Genomic DNA, 23,058 nt, shown 5'->3' with positions numbered 1-23,058 from the left:
GGATCCCAGCTTCACAGATCCAGGCATGCCTGAGCTCCTATGTCACTAAACCACCTCTCCCAGGAGACCCCATCCTCCCCTCCAGAACCATCCTCCTCCAGTGAGTACCAGGTGCAGTAATGAGGGTCGGACCTGCCCAGCTTTGTCTGCAGGGACACATTTTCCTTTGTTTCTGTGTCCCCCCCCCCAAAAAGTCCTTACTTTTTTTGTCATATTTTTCTCCTCAACTGGCTCATCAGCTAGGTCTGTTATCCTTGGGCCATGGGAGGTGGCTATTCAGTTTTGGAGATGCCCCATGAAAAGCATAAGGGTTCATTTAAACGGTTGCTAGCTGTTAGTCCAGGGATCATAAAACTTGGGTTGAAAGGGACGTAGAGATGCCAGAGTATCAGTCCTCACTTTAGAGATGAGAAATGAGGAGGAGCTGGGAGGGACAGGCCTGTCCATGGTCCCAGGACAAAGTTTACAGCTAGGGAAGAGGAGACCCGAATTGGGTCTCCTGACTTGGTTCTGCATGCAAAGCCCTCTGGCTACTCCCAGAGATGAGACGCTGGACTGGCCTGTCCTCACTGTGAGGCCCCGAAGCCTCTTTGGCCAGCAGTGGCTAGGGCCATGGCCCAAAAGGGATTGATGTTCATCTCATTTACAAATGACTTGAGATTTTCCTCATTTTGACACCAAATGCTCTGTGGAATCAAATGTGCAATTAAAGAGTTGTTGGAGTGTTACGGTATGGTTTGCAGGGAAAAGTTTCTCATGGTGTCTGAATTCCCTGGCAGTGGTGGGGCAGATCATACAAGTGACAGTTCTGGGGTTCGGCTGCCTCCTGGAGAAGCAGAGGGTGAGAGTGTCCTTCTGGGGCCTAGGGACATGGGCCACCTTCTCCCAGCACAGGTTGGTGGGGAAGCGGTGAGGTTATGACTGGACCAGCAGCATCTACATGAACCTGAGCACTGGCTTGGTGACAGTTCCTAGGAGGTCACTTGGCCCCATCTGCTGAGCACAAACTCATCTAAGCAACACTCCTGTGGGGTACATGGGACAGCTGATGGTCTCAGTTAGCTACTGTCTGCTATGGGAACTTCTACAGTTTTGAGGTTCTACTACTGGGAAGTCTGGGTCCCTGCATCACTAACATAGCATGGGTGTGCTGGTAAAGCTTCCTGCATTGAACTGTGGTCCAGAAATAGGCCCTGGATCAGACAGAGCCTAGCTCAGGGCAGGTGATGTGCTGGAGAGAGAGGAGCCTAGTCCTGCGCAGACTGTGGAAACTTCAGAATCCTGTGGAACCAGGATGAATGTGCTCGTGACCCTCTTTAGAACACAATCCCTCCTTGCCCTCTCTCTGATCCAGAAAGAAGCCTCTCAGTACCTTTCGGGGGTCAAGGTTTCCTCCAGGAACTCCTCGATCTTGTTGACATCTGTCTTCACTTCCCCATTGAAGGTCAGGAAAGGCGGGTGGGTGCCAGGAGCAAGGTTGTGCAGGTCAGCTGGCTTTCTGCAGAGAACAAGAGTCAGGGGTTGGCCTACAACAGGCAGAGCCCTCTGGGAAGCCTCTGCCGTCCAACACGCCCGGCAGTGACACAGATTTACAGTGTGGGGTCGGGAAAGCAGGGCTGGAGGAAGCACAGGGGGATAGACACATGTGACAGGAAACCTTGAAAATGAGTGAGAAATATGGTCAGATACAAAAGGGAGGATCTTGGACTATGTGTTCAAGGTCAAGCACCCTTATCCTGTGTAATTTAAATTTACTATTTCATAGCTGACAATAACATTGGTCATCCTCTTGACAGGCTCAGAAGGACACTTTTTCCACCCATAAATGGTCCCTGACATGGTCTTTTAGTATCCACCAAAATGCACAAACTATTAGGTTGAAAAACAATTCTAAAAGCAATATAGCAGAGGCAAAAAAGGCTTTTGTTTGTTAGGTTTCTAACACAGACACAGGAAGGTCCAGGCGGACGGATCTAGTTTTCCTGAGTAAGAAGATGTCTGGAAGGGGAAAGCCTTCTTTTGAAGACTGAGAGACAGGCCCAGAGGCCAATGTGTAGGCCTAGCATTTAGGAGATTCTCAGTGGAGAGATCTCTTAATGACTACATAAATAAAATTTCATGTCTAATTTAAAGGAGTGATTTTAGCTGCAGAATTAGAAGTCAAATATTGGCCTGGAATTGCTAAACAGCTTCAGTCCTATTTTAATTTTGATGATGGTTCTAATTGTTTTGGAAGATAGTTATTTTCCTTACAATATCAAAAAGATTGTGTTATACCTAAAAAACTGAAAATACTCCCTAAATTGGATATCATGCTTAAATTTTTTTTATCATTATTGGTTCATGTTTGTAGTACATTCTGATTACACTTATCTTGGGGATACATAATTCATCCAAATTCTTTTCTTTTTAATTCCCTACCCTTCCCCACTCTCTCCAGTGCTTCCAAACATTATGAATTTTAAGAATAATGGTAGCTAAGTGCTATGTTATAAATAATCCATTTTCTAAGTAAATATCCCTTCTGTTTTCTAATGGGACTCAACTGCTTTATGAATGTTATTTTCCCTCTATAGCACGCTGTGCTGGGTCTGGTAGGATCTTTCATGGGAAGCACATACAGGTTAAAGAGCAGACTCCATCCCTAAAAAGAAAGAAGGCATTTTGGCGCACCTGGAGGATTCTGGGTGAGACACTTAGGTCCAAGATGGACAAGGAAACAGGGAATTCTCCCCACTGCAGAAGATCGAGTGGGAAGAAGGGTGTCTCTAGAGGAGGAGGACAGACTCCTGGAACACATATCAGGTCAAATGAAGGGCCACTCCACAGCTGGAGGGTCTACACTCAGACATGGCTATGCAGAACGTGACCCTGTTCTGTGCTGCTGGGTAGAACTCTGGCTATCTGTTGAGGGGACTTCCGGCAAGCAAGGTTTTGGTGGGGCCCTGTTAATGCCAGTGTGAACCCATGACCAGCCAGGTGGTCAAATGCAAGAGCCAGGATGGCACAGAAGGAGGAGGAAGGGTCAGCAGCCTGGAGCTGTGCTGAGAAGACGAAGGAGGGAGAGGTATGGGGTGACCTGCACTAGCCCCAGGGCCCCAAAGCTCTTTGGGAGCAACCGCCTGTCTCTGGGAGTCAGGGTAGAAAACACCAGAAGGAAGATCTGCAGAAAAGTCAACAGGGCAGAGGTGCCTGTGAGGAAACAAATTCCTGGCGTGTTCAACTGGGGAGGGGACGAGAAGAATGTCAATGACTGGCCACCACTCCCGTCACTCTGCTGGTAAACACACAGGCTGCGGCTCAGAATCCGAGACTGAAAGTATGTTTAAAATCCAGTTGACTGCGTCCGGTGTTTACTCGGTGTGTGTCCCTCCTTCATCCTGTGAAAGGACATTCTTTCCTGGCTCCTCCCATACAAGTAGGTGCTGACATGGCTTTCTGGGAAACTCGGGAGTTTTGCTTTCCTGTGGTCACTTCTCTGTGTCTTAAGGATGCCAAGATTTGGGGTGATTGTGGCTTGGTTTTTAAGAATAGCCAACACAGGTGGAAGTCTTATAGTCAGCCAGGTGTGATCCTCCCAAATTCAGGTGCTCCCAAGACCCACCTAACCTGGTCCTTATCACTGTCCTATAGGTTACTGGTCACTATTTTTATCTACATTGCATAGATGATGACTGGGGACTGAGAAAAGATCGTGAATGATGGTACCCGGAGAAGAAATCAGTTTTCCTAGAAGTCAAGAAGTGTGTGTCTGTGTGTGTGTGTGTGTGTGTGTGTGTGTGTGTGTGTGTGTGTGTAGGTTGCAGGGAAGCTTCCCTATCTACAAAGCTGGGGAGATGCTGTCCCCAGAGGAGTGCTGGGGGACCAGGGGCCAGCAGATGGATGATGCTGGGGTGGGAATTCCTTCCCTCCCTGGCCTCCAGGGGACCATAGGTGTCAACTTGGAGGCAGTGATCCAAGAGCCCGGATTTCCCATCTACGCAGCCATCCTTTCTAACTGCAGAAGCTTTGATGTTTGCAGTTGAGGCGATGCTGACTGTGTGGCAGGCCTGGGCTCGCTTTACCCCACAGGTACTACCAAGGAGTCGGTGAGCAGTTGGGGGGCCCGAGAAACCCCAACGTGGTCCTGCCTATCCATGAGGGGTCTACAGTTGCATGTGGAAATGACACAAACTTCCTAACTGTAGTGCTACCAGGAGCACAGGTTTAACCCAGGGAGATTCTGGTGGGAGTGCAATCCTTCTGGCGTCTAGCTGGGCACCTTGGGTGAGGGTCCAAGTGTGCCTGTCTGCTCCCATGTATAACGTGGGGAGATGGGTCTCTCCCCAGGGTTCTGGTGTGGGTGTTTTGATGGGAAAGTACTCGCAGGCTTGCAGCGTGAGGACTGTACGCTGTGACAGGAAGCTGGGTAACCTGGCCTGTGGGTGCTGCTGAGTCAGGAGGGAGCTCACTCCTGGGGTGACACTGAGCCTGGGGCCAGGCATTCTGCAGAGACAGGAGAGGGCCTGTGCAGACAAGGGATGCAAGATGCGGGAGCAAGGATAGCAGCAGGTAGTTCATCAGGCAGACGAACAGGACACTGGGAGACAGCTGGGAACAACAAAGGGCAGGAGGAAGGGGACTTTGGGACACCCATGCTGTGGACAATGGGAAACAGTGAAGGATTAACAGCAGGGGAAAGAAACACTTGACTAAGACTGCTTTAGCAGGAATTATCACATGGGGATAAGGAAAAGATTGGGGAGGGGGAGGGAGGGAGAGAGAGAGGATCTAGAAGGCTGGAGACCAGTTTGAAGAATGAGAAACAGCTATTCTGGCGGTGCTGAAACCTGAACCAGGACCAGGTGTGGTTTTTGAGGACCTAAAAGAGCTTATAGAGGTGGAAGATAGCACTGGGAAGGGAGAGAGAGGAGCTGGGGAGCTTACTCTTTTGGGAGTAAGGAAAGAGAAGGGCAAGGAAGTTGGGAGGGGAACCACCCCCAAGGAAAAGAGATGGTGACAAGTTTGGACATACAGATTTGGAAGCAGGGCTGGAACATCCTGGAGACATTTGGATGGCTGCAGGGACCTGGGCATTGAATAATTCAAATTAAAGTGACAGGGAGACCCTGCCAAGCCCAGTGGACAGTGGGGGCAGAGGCTGAGGGCTCAGGGGTGAGGCTGAAGCTGTCCCACAGTTAAAGCCTAGGTGGAGAAGGGAGCATATACACCCTAGAGAAAGCAAAGATGTAGCTCCAGGGTTGGAGGATGCCTGGTCCTTTTAACAGTTACTAAGCAGCATTTAGAAGCAGAACAGGAGCCAGGCATGGCAGTTGTGTTCCCAGCCCTCTAGGGGACCAAGGCAGGAGGATTACAAGTTTGATCCCTGCCTGGGCAATATAATGACTTGGAAAAACTCTGTTTCATATGAAAAATTAAAAGGGTGGGAAATGTAGCTCAGTGTGAAGGCCCCGAGTAAAAATTAAAACAGAATGTAAGCCGCTCTTTACCTGGGCCTGGAATCTAGATCTGCTACACTAAGGACTTGGGAGGATGGAAACAGGATGGGAAATGAAGGCTCAGGTCTTACCTGAGTCCTGCTGGAGTCCTGGGGGTGGTGGCACTGCCCTCCAGGAGTGGCGATCTGTGTGTCCTGAAATGTCAGCACCTGTCCCCCCACTAGACACTCGCAGGTATACCCAGAGTCTGTCCTTCCTTGTTTTTCACAGTTTGGGCAGCAAGGGATGTGGGCAGCCCCAGGAGACACTGAGTTCACAGCCTCCCCATCCCTGGGGCAGCTAGGGGGACACCAACCCAGGCAGGAGGTCCAAACTGAGGCTGCAGGAGCCACTTAAGGCTCTGCCCTCTGTCACCCAGGGTCCTTGTCTCACCCTGAGTCCAGTGCTCGGGGACACGGTGTCCTTTACCTTTTCAGGTCCACAGTGGTGACATTGAACACAACTCCTTTCAGCCAGAGGATCATGAAGAGGCGCTGGGAGAAGGGACAGTTGCCGATGCTTTCCCCGTCGGTGCCCGCCTGAAGGGATGATAAGCAGAGGACTGAGTGGACATGTCCCCAAGTAAGGAGGATGTTGGATTACAATATGCAGATGCTGGAGTGAGGGGAGCCACACCACGGCCCATCTTTATGCCTGTGTCACCTTGTCACTGTTTTTCTGTTCCCTTTGTAGGGCAGTGCTTGGTCTCCGTAAGCCAACGCATGAACTGAACTGAATTTGAAGCATAGGAAGTTTGTGGAATCACAAGTTCATGAAACTACACAACCCTAGAATATTAACAGAAAGAGAGGACCTCTGATAGCACATACTCTGCTATAGGTGATTCCAGAATATTCTAGATGATTCCAGAACATCATATCCCCAAGTAGTCATCCCCAAATAATCTCCACCAGACACATGAATGAGAGAGATTTCAGAAGTCCCTGACTTTTGAACTGTCCTTGATAATACTTAATGAGTAGACTTAGCTACTTCCACTAAGTCTCCTGTGCAAAGTAAATGTCACTCAACTCACTGAGTCCGGGTGGCTTGTCAGTAGGTAGATCACTCACACACACACACACACACACACACACACACACACACATTTAGCTACAGGATCCATATCCACTTTGTGGACGATGATATGCCTGGGAGATGAACTACTAACACACAGTATTCACTTTGTAATGTTACAGCTATTGTTTTAAAGGCCATGGATGACATTTAGGAAGAATTCACTAAACATTCCTGTTGGTGACATGCTATGCCTTGGAGAAGAAATAGGGGATCACTCTGTGACAGCACAAGCTTTATAGTAGCTTGACATTCAGGGGTTTGTGTTAGCACCACAGCTCCCACAAAGAAAGCACACATGGGAAGAATCACAGCCTCTGCTGCTGGCTGGGGAGACGCTCCCCAACTAGGCCAGCTGTGCAGTGACCATGGAGGGAGACTGGCAGGTATTCGTATCTGCCCGGCTGCTGGCAGGTGTCCGTTCTGTTTGAGGCCACTGCGCATCTGTGCACAGCATCATTCTCCAGCCAGGAATCCAGCATGAGAAGGATTAGAAGCCAAGGAAGGCAGGGGAGTGAAGCTAAAGTTGGGCACGGGATGGTTTCCCTGCAGCTTGCTGTGGAAGTCTTTGTGCTCTCTCTACATCTGGGACCCTTGCTGCAAATATGTAAGAGACTGTCATACTGCGTGTTAGACCTGATTATGCATGGCTCAGGAAAACTGAAAGCTGGCATCCTTCCATTCAGAAACATCCCAAAACAAGGAAAACCAGAGAAGGATTTAGACTGACTGCCCTGTTTAGAGCCCCTTCCTCATGGGTTTAACTTGAGAAAGGGATTTTCCCATCCCAGGCTCCAAAAGACAATCCCAGTCCTCAAGTAGGAAACACATTTTCCATTTAATTAGGCCACTGTCAACATTTTTGCTTTCTTCCCTTGATTGTTTATTTGTTATGCAAGATGGTCTAGAAATCGGTTCCAGCTTTTGATCATGAATGCATTTCTCCAGCATTCATGGAATGAGGTTGTGATTCCTAAAATCTTGGTACTGAACAAGGAGATCCTAATATCTCAGCAGTTTCTCCTATGAACTGTGGTGTTTGCAATTCCTCATGTGCTGGTCATCCTTCTTTTCCTCTGTTAGAGCTTGAATATGGAATCTTAACAGGATAAGCCAGTCTGGAAAGATGTTAGGGAAGTCACAAAGCCTAACATCCTATGGCTCAGTAGGGCAGAGGGAAATGCTCATCAGCCCTGAACTTAGAAGTATAATAGATTAAAAGATCATGGTGCCAAATCAAATCTGAATCATTAGATTTATTAAGGGCTCCTTAAGTCTGAAACCTTGGCAAAATCTGTACAGAATTAGTGTTTAAAATTATCTCAACAAAGCAGGTAGAGAGAGCTTGAACTTTCTCCTCTGATGCAGTGACCAGCCCACTCTCTGCTGTTCCAATGGGAGAAGGGCTCTGATTTCTATCTGTTTCTTGCACAGCTCTTCAGGTGATTCTCATGCTCGTCCAGGACCCCCAGACTTCCAGACCAATGCGGGTATACAGATCTTCACAAGGAGCCTGGTGGAAAATTAACCAGGCGGCCCCTGATTCTGTTTGGAACTCAGAGTCCATGCGCTGGGATGTGGGCTAGTGGTTGGACCAGGTGTCCAGGGCTTAGTTGTTGCTTTCCTCGACTCTGTTGTTTATTTCTCTTTCTACACTGAAAACTCCTTCGTGACCCAGCTCCTCCTCCCTGCACCCCAATCTGCATTTCCTCCCTTACCTTCCCATCCTGCACAGGGCCTGAGGGAGGGCACCATGTTGAATCATCTGGGAGCAGAGAGCGCTTGGATAAGGAGCTTAGGTCAGTGCTGCCATATGCAATGCCAAGAGCTCCACTTGCCAATGGGTGTCGTGACTGTTCCCTCTCCCAAGGCGCCTAAGCTCTGCCAGGCAGTCCTCCCCTAGGGTGGCAGAAAATACTGTGTCCAGCCATTCTAGCCAGTGCAGCCATGGCCAGAGGCACTCAGCCACCTTTTGTCTCTCCAGCTGCTTCCCTTCCCAGCCATAGCTAGATTTGCTTCTTCTGAAGTGCAGCATCCCTCCCACAGGGCTCTTGGGCTTTTCTGGATGTCTGGAATATAAGGAGGCATTAGTTCTACTCTCAGCCATGGCTGTCACTTGGCCACTTGGGCAGCTGGATTGACATAGCCTGATGTGGCTTCACCAAACAGGAAGGTGGGTGATAGGATTCTAGAGGTCTCAAAGCCAGGTAAGATTTTACCGCTTCAAACCTAAGTGGAGACAGCCTGCTTGGCACCTCAGCAGCTCACAATGAGGGGCTTGTAGCGGGTTTCTTGCACAGGGCTGGGATTTCTTGTCACTGAAAATTCTGTATTTACAATGACCTCATGCCTATAATCCCAGCTCCTTGGGAGGCTGAGGAGGGTGACCCCCAGCTCAAGGGCAGCCTGGGCAACTGAGCAAGACCCCGTCTCAAAAAATAAAAGAAGGAGGGGCTGAAGCTCCATGATAGAGCAGCTGCTTGCCACGTACAATGCCTTGGGCTCAATGTCCAGGACTGCAACAAAGAAACTTGAAGGTTAGTTAAAAGGTTAGAAGGGCGAGGCCTATAAACACCACCACATTCCTTTTTTAATTAGTTTGGAGGTGGGAGACCTTTAGCACAAGCACTATGAATTTGGAGCTGTCACTTTTCCACATGTGTGCAGTAAGACATTTAGCCAAGTGGAAGCAGGATGGCCCCTGACTTGAGTCCCCAGGTCATCCTACAACAAGAGTGACAGGGAATAAAAAAGCAGAGGATCAGGAATCTGGAGTTCCAAACTGAGTTTTGGCACAAAAAATGTAATCTTGGACAAGTAATTTTTCTCAAAGTGGAAATGTTAGACTAGACAGTCATAAAAGACACTCTGGACTATTTCTAAGCTACAGCTAGGAAAAGGCAAATATCACTGCAGTTTTTATTTGCATCTAATAATTCCGGAGGCTGAATAACCATCTCTCTGAGCCATCCTGGCTCATGGGACAGGGTCAATGAATGTTGGCACGATGAAGGACCTCAAGTGACCACTCTACCCAGAACAGGTAAGTGGGTGGATTGCAGGTCAGGAGCTGTGCTGTAGGAAGACTGATCAAAATAAAAGTGAATGTTTACATTTTTAAAAACTTATTGCAGTATAAGATGTATTCCCAAGAATCCCTCACAATCCTCCCCTTCATTTTGAACACACTTATCTCATGGTTCTTGCTACTCTGCGAAGCAGTACTGGAACCCTCTTTCCCAAGAGTACTGCTGCTGAGTGCCATCCTGCAGGAAGGCAGGTTTGTAAAGACAAGTTTGTCCTTTTCCATTTTATTCATCTGACCTGGTCCTGTGGAACTTCTGGCTCTTCTCCGAAGTAAAAATAAGGGAAGGAAAAGGGTTTGAATCTATCCAGGACACTGAGGTAGCTACAATAGCATGGCTCAGAAAAGGGATTCTCCCAAAGCTGCTTCAGGGAGTGCCGAGAGCCATGGGATGGGTGTGTGAAGCCAGGGAAAGGATTTTGTTGGGAACTCATGGCAATGAGTCTCTCATGGTGATAAATATGCTATAATTTATACATTCAATGTAGTTTATGATGCCCCTGTGTTGGGTGGGGGACATGGGCTTTGCCCCTTCCTGCTGTCCTCCAGCAGCTGCCATCACATTCTAGCAGCTGGAATGGGGCAGCAGGAGCAGCACCCCTTCTGGAAAGCACCCCTGTGTCTGTGAAGCTTCATTAAAGCCCTTCACTCTGCACTGCATCAGCTGAGAATCCAATTTTGTAGAACTCAAAGGACTTTTCTACAGCTGGTCAGGTAGACAGTAAGTAGAGTAGAGTTTCCAACCAAGTGAGGATGTTGCAGATCTCTCTGGAGAGCATCTGTGTGTGCCCTGGAGATGTGATCACAGAAGGCTATGCTGTGCTCTGGGATGCCTGGTGTCCGAAAGTCCTGGAGGCTGGGTTCTCAGAATGTCATTGTTAAGAAGTGGCACCTGGGGGAAGTCTTGGGAAGTGATTGAAGCTGATCTCCAGAGGTGAGTTTGTGCTCCTGGGCAGAGGGTTGCTGTACAAAGAGCAAGATGGAGGTCTCCCCTCACTGGCTTCCTGTCTTACCATATGGTTACTCTTGCATGGGCTCAGCCATGTGACGCTTTCCACCATGAGGTGGAGCCAGGGCAACACCAGCAGCAAGCCTTTGAGCTTCAGGATCCTTGACCTAAGTGAATCTCTCTCATTTATAAAGTCTCCAGCCACGGGTACTTTGTTATATAATAGAACATGGACTAACACCGACAGTGAAAAAAGAACTAAGCCCCACTGAACATCATCTTGGGAGACTTCCTGCAAACTGTTATCTTTCTGTTTACTCTCTTAATAAAATACTGAAGATACAGGAAAAATTCTATGTTATGGTAGGCTCTGAATTCTAATGAAGGATTTTTTTCTCTCTAATGTGGAGGATTCATTCCAGGTAAAGATATAAACAGAGTCACACTGTAGATCCTGCACCAGATCCCTCCCTCACATCCTCTGATGATGGTGAGCACCAGGTGCTGTAGTCAGGGCTTACAAGGGAAAAGATTTAATACATGACACATCATTTATAGGATTATTTCATAATATTTACCCAAAGAGTCAAATGCAAATGAGTGCAGGAGATCTGTTCACACACGAGACCCAAAGAGTCCAGCTGAGGGCCTGGATCCCACAGCAATGTCCTCCATGAGTCCAGCTGAAGACCTGGAGCCCATGGCAATGTCTCATACAAATTTGTATCAAGCATGTGCAATGTGAAGGCCCAAAGGTCACTGGTGGAAGCTAGAAAGTCTGCATCAGTGGGATGAAGGATCTGTGCCAGCAGGCTGAGGTATCTGCACCGGAGCAAGGAAGTGACACTCAACATAAGGACCAGAGTTCCCCTGAAGAGAACCCCAGCCATCCTCAGCCGCAGTGAGGTCCCGAGCTCCTCCAATGTTGAGAACAGCTGAGTTTATACCAGGAAAGCCAGCATGGCAGCTTCTCCAGGAGAATCAACAGCACACCAGCTTCCCCTCCAGTTCTCTTTTGGCAGCAATCCTCAGGTGGGCCATCCACACCCAGTACCATACTGATTTGGTTCACCTGGGTGCTACAAGTTGCCCGTTAGTTAATCCACCACAATGGGTAGCAGGTAAAAGGGAGCCTAGTTCCTGATGGAGAGTAGCACTCAGCCCAGCTCCGTGGTACTCTGCCCTCCAGACCTATTTTGCCTTCCTCCTCTCATCTATGCCATGCCACAGGTTGGAAAAAGCTGGTTGATGCCACTGTGCCATAGGAAATGGTTCTGCTCACCCAGTCCCCCAACGTGGACCTTACCATCTCAGTTTCCTCCAAGCGCCTGAGAACTCAGTGTAAAGACTGCATGTCTCCTGCTTTAGAAAAGGGCTTTGGAAAACAGCCTCACCATTACAGACATGGAAACAGAGCCAGGTTTTATGACAGGGAGACTCAATTTCATTTCGCTTGCCTTGAAAAAAAAATCAGTCTGAATTTATGCCTGGCAGAGTTATATGTGAAAATTTAAGGTGAGCTGTAATTGAAAAGAAGTCTGTCTTTTGTAAGTCTCCAGGCCAAAAGAGGAAATGAAAACCTTTTCCAAATGGCAGACTAAGGCAGGAAATGTTCTATTTATTATCCTCCCATAAAAAAATAATAAACCTACCCCAGTAATTATACCGCACACACAATAGTCCAGGCGTTCACCCAGGAAGCTACAACCTGAAAGTGGATTTCTCTGCAGAAAGGAAAAAATTTTTAAGATCCATCGTATATTTTTTCACAAGTCCCCTTACAATCAGGAGGGACAATTTGCCCATCAGCTTCCTATCTGACCAGTGGGAGCCCCAAGCATGCGGCATGCAGATCCTTAGGCATTGTTCTATAAAATGAGTGTATCCTCCCACAAGTAACAACTTTGATCTGCCTCCAGCATCCTTGCCCTGAGTCAGGGAGCCCTGCATAATGCCTGACCTTAAATCTCTGCTCACTGTGCAGCCATGTTAATGGCATGTGAAGAAGTTGAACGTAATCCTTGCTTGTGAAGAGTTTTCATACAAATTCTGTACTTCATGTCTGAGTCACAAAGATAAAACTGTCCCAGTGGGATGACTCCAAATGAAGCAATGTGTAGGAATTGTTCTTTCCTCCACTGGATCCCTTCTGTAAATCTCAGAATCTGATATACTCTCAGAGTACCAAGCACCAAGAAAACTTGTTTTGCGTCCATTATATCCTGGGTGGCTTCCTGAAAGCCATTTGGGGTGCTGATGCAGAATGCATGCTCAGCCCTCCCGGAGATCCCCATCTGTAGGTCTGGAGCAGATGTTTACATAGCTGTGTCACATTAAGGAGCGTAGCTGCGTCACATTATGGGGTCTCTGTTTCACTGGAAGGGACCAAATGTGGTACTTGTGCCTGTTGGCCAAACACTGTCTCAGGGCCATCCACTCCCCTCACCAACTCCACCAAACAATTGCTGCTCTGGCAAGCCAAACTCACAGCTCACAGCACCTTCCCCTTACTTGGAAGAAACTCCCAAGGAAGGAAGCCTGCTATTGTTGAGCTATGTTTAGAATAGGAGATAAGCTATAAGTAACAACAGCCATTCGTCTTGTGTTTTGGATCAGCCCCTTCAAGCCATTGTGTGATAAAGAACAGCAAAGAAGTTTCAAATTGTGCTCCATCTCCCAACACAGGGAGGAGACCCTGATATCTTTAGAATCCTTGGGGAACCGCACCAGCATCATGTGCAATTGCAAGTTTTGTTTATAAGGCTGAAGTTTGTGGAGATGAGAAATATGGCGAAGAGCTAGAAGAAATGAAGCAAAACTAGAATGAGAAGCACAATTTCCTTCTCAGTGTGTGACACAGACATACTTAACGCAGAGACCCTGACAGCAGAGACATCCTGTAGGGCCGGAAAGAAATGAGATCTTGGAGACAACTGAATGCAGGCAGTGTGTGCTCACTGAGAACTTTATGGTACCTGCAGTTGGAGACCCAGCTGTGAGCAGGGATTTCTTTTCCCTGTTCCTTCACCTGGAATTTTCTTAGAAGATGGCTTGCACTGGCCTCAAAGCTGTCTCTCTTGTTTGTAATGGGAATAGTAACAACTGCCACCTGCTTCACAAGTTCCGTGAGGATCCTCGGGGATGACGTCCAGGCTGTGCCCACAAAGGATGAGGGGAATGAGCAAGCACCATCCCATAAGCATCCTCGCCTCGGTGCTTTGGAATGGTGGCTGGAATTCAATGTCCCACAGCTCTGGAGACTCTTGGGAAAACGAAGATGACTCTGCCCCTCAACTGAGCCCCAACGGGGGATCCCACCAACTGATCATAAAGCAGGTTCCCTGATAGGAGGAAATTCTAGGCTGTTTCTGACCCTCCTACTCAAAGCAGGTCTATAAACCCTCAGAAACTTCTTAGAAATCTAAGTTTCCAAGCTCATTAAAGATATTTAATGAACCTGAGCCTGCATTTTTAGCAAGCTCTTTCTCTTCCTGAGTGATTTATGCCTATTAGTGTTTGAGAAGACAGCGCTTTGCAATCTTTGGAAGATATTGACCTCATACGGCACCAGAGTACAAACCTTCATAACCAGTGCCAAAATCAGTGAACTGAAGCTTTCTAAAACAAATTATTTGAAAAGCGCATCTCTGCACATCTGGATTTCACATAACTTCTGGTTAGGGCAAAAAAAAAAATCTCTACTTTTGCACATAGTAATCTGGCTCTTTTGGTTTCTAAAAAAGTTGTCAGTGAATCTCAGCCAAATTTCTGTACCTTGTGCAGAGGAGGAGCCTACTTGCAAATGGCAGTGGCAGCCAGGTGCTGAAAGGGGACACTGGACTGCAATGGGAGCTGCGGTTGGATTATTTATGGAAATTCCATGACTTAGCCTGTCTGCTAGAAGCAGGCTGTGCCCAGCGTTACCGAGCAAGATCCTCCCAAGTAGTGCCATCCTCACCAGGTGTCGCCCACCTCTTTCCCATGGAACCCAGAAGCTAACCTTGCATGCAGGTCATGGGACAAATCACTGATGTGTCCCAAGAGGGCCAGACTCTCTGATGGTCCCCCAGGAGCTCCCCATATGCATCATATCTACTTTTCTGGAAACCCGTGGCACACAGAGCCCAAGCCTGCAGAAAAACAAGGAAGAACGTGCTGCAGACAACCTTAGGGAAAACCCTCTGCTTCAGGGTTTCTACCTGTATCACAGAGAGAAAAGTTCTCTTTGCCAATATATATATGTATATGTATATGTATATGTATATGTATATGTATTGTATTGTATGTACATATATATGTATATATATGCATATATGATTAAACTCTAAGTATAAATTTACCTTTTATAATCACTAACATTTGATCCTCCAAAGCAGGGTACTACAAACTGCATGCTCATTGATAGCAGTTGATGGTAACAATATGAGATAGCCACACTGAGGAATATCATGCAGCTATTGAAAATAAAAAACTGTGTTCTTCGGCATTGTTATTCTGGAGGGAGGGTCGTGTTCAGAGGCAAAGGCCATAAACATGAACAGCAGGACACACACCCCCCCCAAGGTAAGGTCTTGCTACATAGTCCAAGATGGCTTCAAATTTGTGAGCCTCCTGCTTCAGCCTCCTGAGCGCTGGGGTTTCAGGAATGTGTTATGATACCCAACTGGTATCCTGTTTTTCTTCTTTTATTAAAAAAAATCCTCCAAGTGTTCATTAGTGTCCATGTGTGTGTAATGTGTGTCCATGTGTGGGTGTATACACTGGGGGAAGTGAGGACATTATCTCATGCTGATAAGAACAGTGACTTCAGGATAAATCCCTAATATTTACTTTATATGTTTCCAGGCAAGGAACTCTCTGTAACTCTTGGGACCAGATGTGTTTCAAAATCCAAACTATTTTGAGATGTAAGAAAGTGACATGATGTATGTGTGGATATATATGCAACCCCACTTTAGTCCCCAACCGGTCCACACCCACCCTCAAGTCCACTGTTGCATCTGCAGCACGAGGTAGGACATACAAGACACAAGTCACGTCCGCAGGGTCAGGTCAGTTTTATGTCCAAGTGGACTCTCACTGACTGGTGAAAGGAACTTTATGTTTTCAGAGCTTCTTAAATTTTAGGATGGTATAGATATCTGTGTTTCTTTAGGGCTTGATTTTTTCAAAATGATCATACATTTTTAATGTCAAGACAAATTCAGTAGAGTAAGAGGGAAAGGATGTATGAGAAAGAAAACCTAGAGGGGACCCCCATGACACCCCAGGTAGAGGGCTCAGGTATAGACCAGAATATGATCACAGGCACAGTTTGGTGAGACTTAGGGACAGAGTGGCCTTCCCTGGGGAACAGCAATGTAATGCCTACTGACTTTGGGCAAGACAGAGGTGAAGGAAAAAATTTTAATGAAGTAGAAAGTCACTTAGGTACTGAGGCGTGATGGCCCCTTCTGTGGTCCCCATGTGGCCCCTGTCACTCACCATGCACCTGAACAAATGTGTTTCTGTCAGAGTTAACATGCATGTCAAGGAGGGTCCTGTCCACTATATGTCCATCGATTGCCTCAGGGTCTCCTTGAGCAGGTCACCTGTGGTTTTGTCTGGGCTCAATCTCGACATCTCCTTTAAAATAGAGCTAAGTTATTGATTTTAAAAATGTCTTCTAGGTGCCATGAATTCATGTACATGGAATTACAAAGCACAGAGTAGTATTTTACCTGTCAAATTCTAAGCTCTGTCAGCATGGTGGAGGCTTAATTTCTCTTACTATGAAGGGGCGTTACGGCCCTTCCTCACCCTTACTCAGGGGATGCCAGCAACATGGGAAGTACTGGAAACCCTTTGGACTTGTGTGTGCTGTAAGACACCAGTGGCCCATTGCTCTGTGTTACATAGGTGAAGGATTAGACCTGGGTCAAGCCCCCAGGCTGGAGCCAGAAGCCTGGGTCTAGTTCAGATGCCCCCCAAAAGCATGAGTGCCCATCTCTCAGAGGCCCTATGAGACCCTCTGCAGGGGAACACTCTGACCAAGACATTACAGCTTTAAACCACTACAGGAAGACAAAGGTTAATACAATAAAAATACCGACAGCCCCCGATTACCACGGCTGGACCTGAACAGCTTTTCTGCCTTACCATGGCATGGAAGTGAACCCATCTGACCCTTCCGGCTTTCACTGTCACCAGCAAGTCACATGATGAAGAACTCAGCCCTTTGTTATAAGACAGACTTTGCACTTGCTGATTTTGTCCAGTTACAGCTTGAAATGAGTTTCATGCAGGCCTGTGAGATTCACAAGCTGCCTGTACGGTGCACATTTCTGACTTCTGGTTGCTTCACCTGAAATAACTGCATCCTAATTTGCAAAGCGTGTGTTTAATCTTGCGTGCAATAAGTGGTTAGCAGCTGCCCCCGTGAGCCCAGGGAAAGGTGTAGCTCCCGAGTGCAATACCCGGGGAAGTAGGCGTCCTTCCATTCTCATCATTTGTTCTCTGGTATTTTTTTTTTTTTGTCTGACTGCTTATTTGTTTGTTACACACACAGCATGACTACCTGGCTTGCCTGGGACTGAGGGGAGCCCAAGATTTTCTTTCATTTCATTGCACTATAGTTTTATCGTCCATGGGATCAAAGCTAGTGGTTCCATCCTGATATACACTCCAGACTCGGTTTAAATGTTTAGATGAGTGGCAGACACAGTGGCTCTGGCCTACAGTTTTACCCAAGTAACTAGAGCAAGTAGAAGGCAGCTGGTCTGGAAGACAACAGTGACACAGCCAAAGCAACTTGCTGCTGATTCTTCAGGAGGAATTTTCTGTGCAGTGCACATAGTACACTCCCATACTTGCTTGGTTTTTCTCTGCTGAATGGGCAGTGTGTCCCAACCCGCAGCTTACACAACAAAAGAAGAAATTACTACCTGTCAGGATTTCATCTTTTGCAAATAAGCTGTGTTTAAGATATTTGATGATTTATAATCAATAGTTACAACACACGAATGAACTTTAAATAAACAGACAGGGTGATGGGAACTCCTGAGTAACAGGGATGGATGGACATTGCTTTGCAGTTTCTGGGTCCACTATCTTGCCTTTGGATCTGCCTCCTTATGTCCCATGATAGCACTCCAGGCTTCTTATGGTGAACCATATGAGTCACTCTTTATAATGTCATTACAGGCATCAATGACAAGCATGCTGCATTCGTCACTGGAACAACCTGGAGCGTTGCCCTGAGAATGCTTTCCTCAAAGCTGAGGCAAAAGACCCCATCAGCAGCTCCTGGGCTCCAAGTCTTTCTGGGCTCCAGTAACTACAAGCTCTGTAACCTGCAGCAAGTTCTCTGGCCACATTTTGCTCCTCTGTAAAGCAGCAGTGTGGAGAGGGACATTCATGATATGGTGTGGTAGATAACGGTCACTTGGTTGAGGTATAAACAAAGGCTTCATCAGCTCTCTCTCTCTGATTGGGAGGCTGCATAGATGAATGCTTTCAATATGGGATATCTAAGAAGTCAGCGATTAGCATTTTGTACTGATGGACCCTTTTATCTCTTGTCTGGGAATCAGTCTAAATGACAGGCAGCTGGAACTTACAGGCACTGAAAAGAACAATGTTAAAGCCAGAAACAGATAACTCTGATAAAGACAAGGGAGGAGAGATTCAGGCACAAGACCTGCTCCCTATTTTTATGGGCTGCACAGGGAAAATGAACCAAACAGAGGAGCAGGCTTCCTATTGCCTGTGTTTGACAGGAACCCACAATTCCCAGCAAATCACTTCAATCCTGACACTTCCTCGAGGTCTTTCTCACAGCCTGGTTGCCCCAGATCTAAAATCCATGTGGCAGTACAGAAATGGAGGTGGGGTGGTCAGGTAGGGCTTTGTGAATATTCTTGCCAGGAAGCCAGACAAACCCGTATGTTCTAGGATGGGGTGTGTGCAGTTATGTACAGAGCCACCAAAGTGCCATTGAAAGAGGAATGTGCCCTGCATTCCCGAGTGGGGATGGGAGTGACAGGTCAGGGAACCAGGGAACTCGGCACAGCACATGCCTGGGGCAGGGTAGGTATGCAACAACTCACTGGCACACAGAGCTTGACTCAGGCTGGCTTGGCTCCTGTACATGGGGTGACTGCTCTGGGGAGTCCAGGGATGCAGGGAGGGGTGGGGAAGGGACGTGGGGAGCAGTAGATGCAGACTGGCTGGAGTGAGGAAGTCCAGGGAGACTGAGGGGCTGCTTGGGGCTGTGGCTTGGACCTCGAGTGACCCCAAGGCCCAAGTGTTAAAGGCCTGGTCCCTAATCTATGGCATTATTGGGAAGGAGTGGACCTTTTAGAAATTGGGGCCCAGCAGGAGAAAGCTGGGCCCTTGGGTATATGCTCTCCAAGGGAATTTGGGGACCCTGTACCCTTCTGCTTTCTGGCTGCAATGAGGTGAACAGGCCTCCAACCCAAGCTTCCAACAGGATGTCCTCACTACCACAGGCTCAGGGCAACTGGGCCAGGAGACCACAGGTCAAAACAAAGCTTTCCTCCTAATACCCTGACTGCTTCTGGTGTGCTGTCCCCACAACAGAAAGCTAATGCATCGCAGGCGAGAAGACCAGGTTCAGGACCCTCCTCCTGTTCCTCCACAGACATTCAGGTGCCAGCTCGATGCTAAGGAAACCAGGCCAATAACTGCCGTCCTTGTCTCCACTCATTCCTCAAGGAACAGACACAAGGAGGGAGAACAGCCTGCTCTTCTAAAGCAGAGGTCAGAGTGGTGACGAGGCTACACGGGGAGCCCAGGGACCCCCGCAGCAGGGCTTCGCAGCAGCTCATCAGCCCGATGGAAGATCTGAGAAACTCAGAGGGTTCAATCAGGAGAAAGAGAATGCAGGGAACATCCAGGGGACAGAACCATCGGGACCAAAGCAAGTGGCCCTTCTGCCACCTGAGCTGAGGTGTCAGTGGGTCTGTGGTCTGGCAGTGAGGCAGAAACAGTGAGACAGAACCAGGAGGTAAACAGAGCTGCTCATGAAGTGATCCCTCTTACTGAGGGCAGAAGCTTCTGAGTTAATCTCACCTATGAAAATTTTCTGAGGAGCCAGCTGTGGCTCAGTGGTGAGCACCTGCCTAGTACGCAGGAGGCCTGGGTTCCACCCCAGCACCAGAGGAGAGTGTAATTGTCGCTGTCCCCCTTATGACAACAGAACAAGCGGATGTGCAAGCTTCCCCTTCTTGCTAATGTCATTGTTTATTTTCTGTAGAGAGCAAACTCACCCTACAAACCCTTTAAGTTCTCTGCATGAAGCCGGGAAGCGCCTGCTTCCTAACCACCTGGCTGGGGGCCTCTGTTTGTCTCTCCAGGCCCTGAGCTCTGTCTCTGATCTGTATCCCAGGGAGGGGGGACAGTAGGGATGCGATCAACAGGCTCCCTACTCTGGGTGCAGAGGATGCGATGCACCAGGGAGAGGCACTGGAGGAGCCTGGGAGGTCTTCTGAGCATGAAGCCAGGGTGTTAATTTCCCTGAGTCTCTGTCCCTCTTGGCCATGCTGGGCTGCTGTATCCTCTTAACAAAGGGCCACACCCATCTCTGAGCCTCTGTTGCAGCAAAGATTTGGTGGTGGAGTGGTTAAAATGTCCTTGCTTCTGCAGGTGTATTCTCTACTGCTTCTTGTCCGTGTCTCTACACTCTGTTTGGGTCTTTGCAAAGAATCCCTTTCATAAGGGCTTCTCCAGTGGTTTTCATGCACAACCCGGCCTATCCCGTTTCCCTGGGTTCTTTGATGTAACTGGAATACAGGGCTGTGGGGTGATTAGTGCCACTGGATGAGCCCAGGGATGGGCGGAGGACAATGGGTGGGGAGTCAAGAAACTCAGGACCGGTTTCATAAGTAGCTGTGGGGCCTCAGGCAATAAAATTCCTGAGCTGTTGATTTTTGAAGGAAGGACTTTGTTGCCTAAGAACCAAGATGGTAGTAGTCTCTGTACAGGGGAAAGATGAGCTTGAACTGGGATTTGGGACCATGGACTCCAAAGCGTTATGTTCTTAGCCTTAGGAGCCCTGGGGGAGAAGAAGACTGAGCCAAAGTACCCTCTTTGCTCTTTTGATAATAATAAATTTCCACATGTTGTAGTGGGACAAAGGGTGTAGTGCCACCCTGAAATACTAAAAAGTTCTTGGGCTCAGTGAAGCTGTGAGGTCGTCCTGGCCTTGGAGCTGAGATTTCCCCTCTGTTTGTGTATCCATCAGAGGATCTGATTGGATGCCACCTCTCCTCCAGTGCATGGCACAGCAATTATGAGCTCATGTCCTTGGGGCACTGTGCAGCTGCTTACATGACAAAGAACTATGATGTCACCTTGCCTGATGTAGTAGGGGAAGCTTGTGACAGGGACCTGAGTCACTTTCTGTGAATGACTCACATGTTTCAGTGGCCCTGTGTGTATCTCTCTTGTGAGCCAACATGGCTCCAGTGTAGCCCATGAAACCGGAGATCTGATCCTGTCAGAGGTCGCCAGTAAGGTGGCGGATAATAGCACGGACTCCTCTGTGGGTTCACCCGGCATTCAGCCCTGCTCATCCAGCTGTTGTAGGGACCGAGACCTTTATTAGCATCCCTGCTCACTCTGCAAAACTCTTCCTGATAACCACCTGGTGGAAGTTATTGCTCCTCTCTTTGTACTCTATCTCTAGGTCTGTCTCCTGCTGGCCTTTGATGGAACATACCTGGGATGGTGGGTGGCCTGATTCTGGCTCTTGTACTAAACTGGCTCTGTTGGAGAAACATGTTGTACCTATTGCCTCATTCTCTACATGCCCATACAGACAAAGTTGAGAAAGTGCTCACTGGTTTATGGACTGAGGGAAAGAATTGACTGGAGAGGGATCTATAAGATGCATCTTGGGTTAGTGTTGTAATCACAACGCCAAGGTCTTAAAACTCTTGCTCAGGTTGTGATAACAAAATACCATCTGTTGAGTGAATCAAACAATAAAATTTCATTTCTCATAGAGCTGCAGGCTGGGAAACCCACAATTATACTGATAGCCAATTTGGTTCGAGGGATGGGCTTTCAGGAGGCTGCCTTCCAGCTGAGTGCTCACAGAACAGAAAGAAAGATTTCTCCTTCTCCTCTTTAGAAGACCACCGTCCCTACTGGATTGGGTTCCTACCTTTAGGATCCTATTTGACCTGAATTATCCCCTAAAAGCACTAAATCCTTTCACAGTCACTTTGACGATCAAGGCTTTCAACATAGGAATTTAATGAGGTGGGGAAGCAGGAATACAACGCGGTCCATAGCATCCCAAATTCATGAACTTCTCACGTATGAAAATTCATTTCTTCTTAATCACTCCAAAAGCTTCAACTCATCCCAGAGTCAACTCTAAAATCCAAAGGCTCACCAAAATCCACCTAGATCAGCTGAGAGGGAAACCTGAGAATTTCTCCCGTGCTATACATCTATGAGGCCCGACAAGCTATGTGCTGCCACGCTTCCGTGCCAGGACAGACATCCCAGGAGGGGAAAGCCAGAGTGAGGGAGGCTATGAATCCCAAGCCAGTGCAAAACCTAGTGGGGGAAATCCCATTATATATTAAGTTTTGCAAATCATCCTTATTGGTTCAGGGTCCCACATTCTAGGGAGTGGTTTCACTTCTGTGGCTCTGGGTAGTCGGGGTCCCACTGCCAAGGCTCTGCTGGGCAGGAGTCCCACCCCTAGCTCTGGGCAGCCCCCTCCGTAGCGCCCCCCCTGATGAGCCCATATCTAGCTCTGGTAGGAGACCTGGTCTGTTGAAAGTGAAGTGCTGGCCCCACTCTTTGAAAACAAGCCCTTTCCCAGCTTCTCCTGCAAGTAGCCCCAGCATCCTACAGGAGTTAAAAACATCCTAAGATTTAGCCAACATCTGCATCTGATGCTACCTCTATAAGGAGGGAATCATTCTGGCTGGGAGAAGTCAAGGCTATTTGAAATTTGGACAAAAGTGTTAAGAAAACCCCAGATGAAGATACAGATTCTCAGAAGTCGTATTTTACATTCAGTACTTCTCTGGGCCTAACATCACTGTCTGGTCAGCATCTCAGGAGCTGCCTTCGCAAAGTCACACTCACAGTGCCAATAAACCTGGGATGAGACGATGACCAAGGTCCTCTTCTTATCTTCCCTGGCTCTGTTTTGTAAATGAGGCTAGAAATGGTAGCTGGAGCAAGCTAGGCAGCCATCCAAAAGATGTGATATTCTTATACAATGGAGTACTACTCAGCTATAACTAAGGATAAATTTGAGACATTATAGGGAAAGGATGCAACTTGAGATCATACTCATAAGTGAAATAAATCAGACTCTTGCATATAAACATTGCAATGTTTCCTTAGTGTAAGACACTGGAAAAGTAAATAAGATCCAAAATATACAATAGGTATTGTGAAATGGAAAGAGATTGTTCAACAGTAAAGAGAAGCTGGGATGGAGG

The 23,058-nt window shown here is 47.7% G+C and overlaps 1 protein-coding gene across 1 annotated transcript in view; it reads right to left on the bottom strand.

Moving 5' to 3' along the window:
* Nucleotides 1-23,058, bottom strand: part of Clic5 (chloride intracellular channel 5) — a 64,170-nt gene that overhangs the window by 25,301 nt on the left and 15,811 nt on the right. The window contains exons 2-3 of the mRNA XM_003473625.5: nucleotides 5,907-6,016; nucleotides 1,373-1,498 (exon numbers count right to left, since the gene is read on the bottom strand). Of these exons, the coding sequence (XP_003473673.2) occupies nucleotides 1,373-1,498; nucleotides 5,907-6,016 (236 nt within the window). The remainder of the gene's footprint in view (nucleotides 1-1,372; nucleotides 1,499-5,906; nucleotides 6,017-23,058) is intronic.

Source organism: Cavia porcellus, unplaced genomic scaffold (genome assembly GCF_034190915.1).
Source record: "Cavia porcellus strain 051 isolate PalLab524CR breed Dunkin Hartley unplaced genomic scaffold, mCavPor4.1 scaffold_28, whole genome shotgun sequence".
NCBI classification, from domain to species: domain Eukaryota; kingdom Metazoa; phylum Chordata; class Mammalia; order Rodentia; family Caviidae; genus Cavia; species Cavia porcellus.
This window is presented reverse-complemented; position numbering and strand designations above follow the sequence as displayed.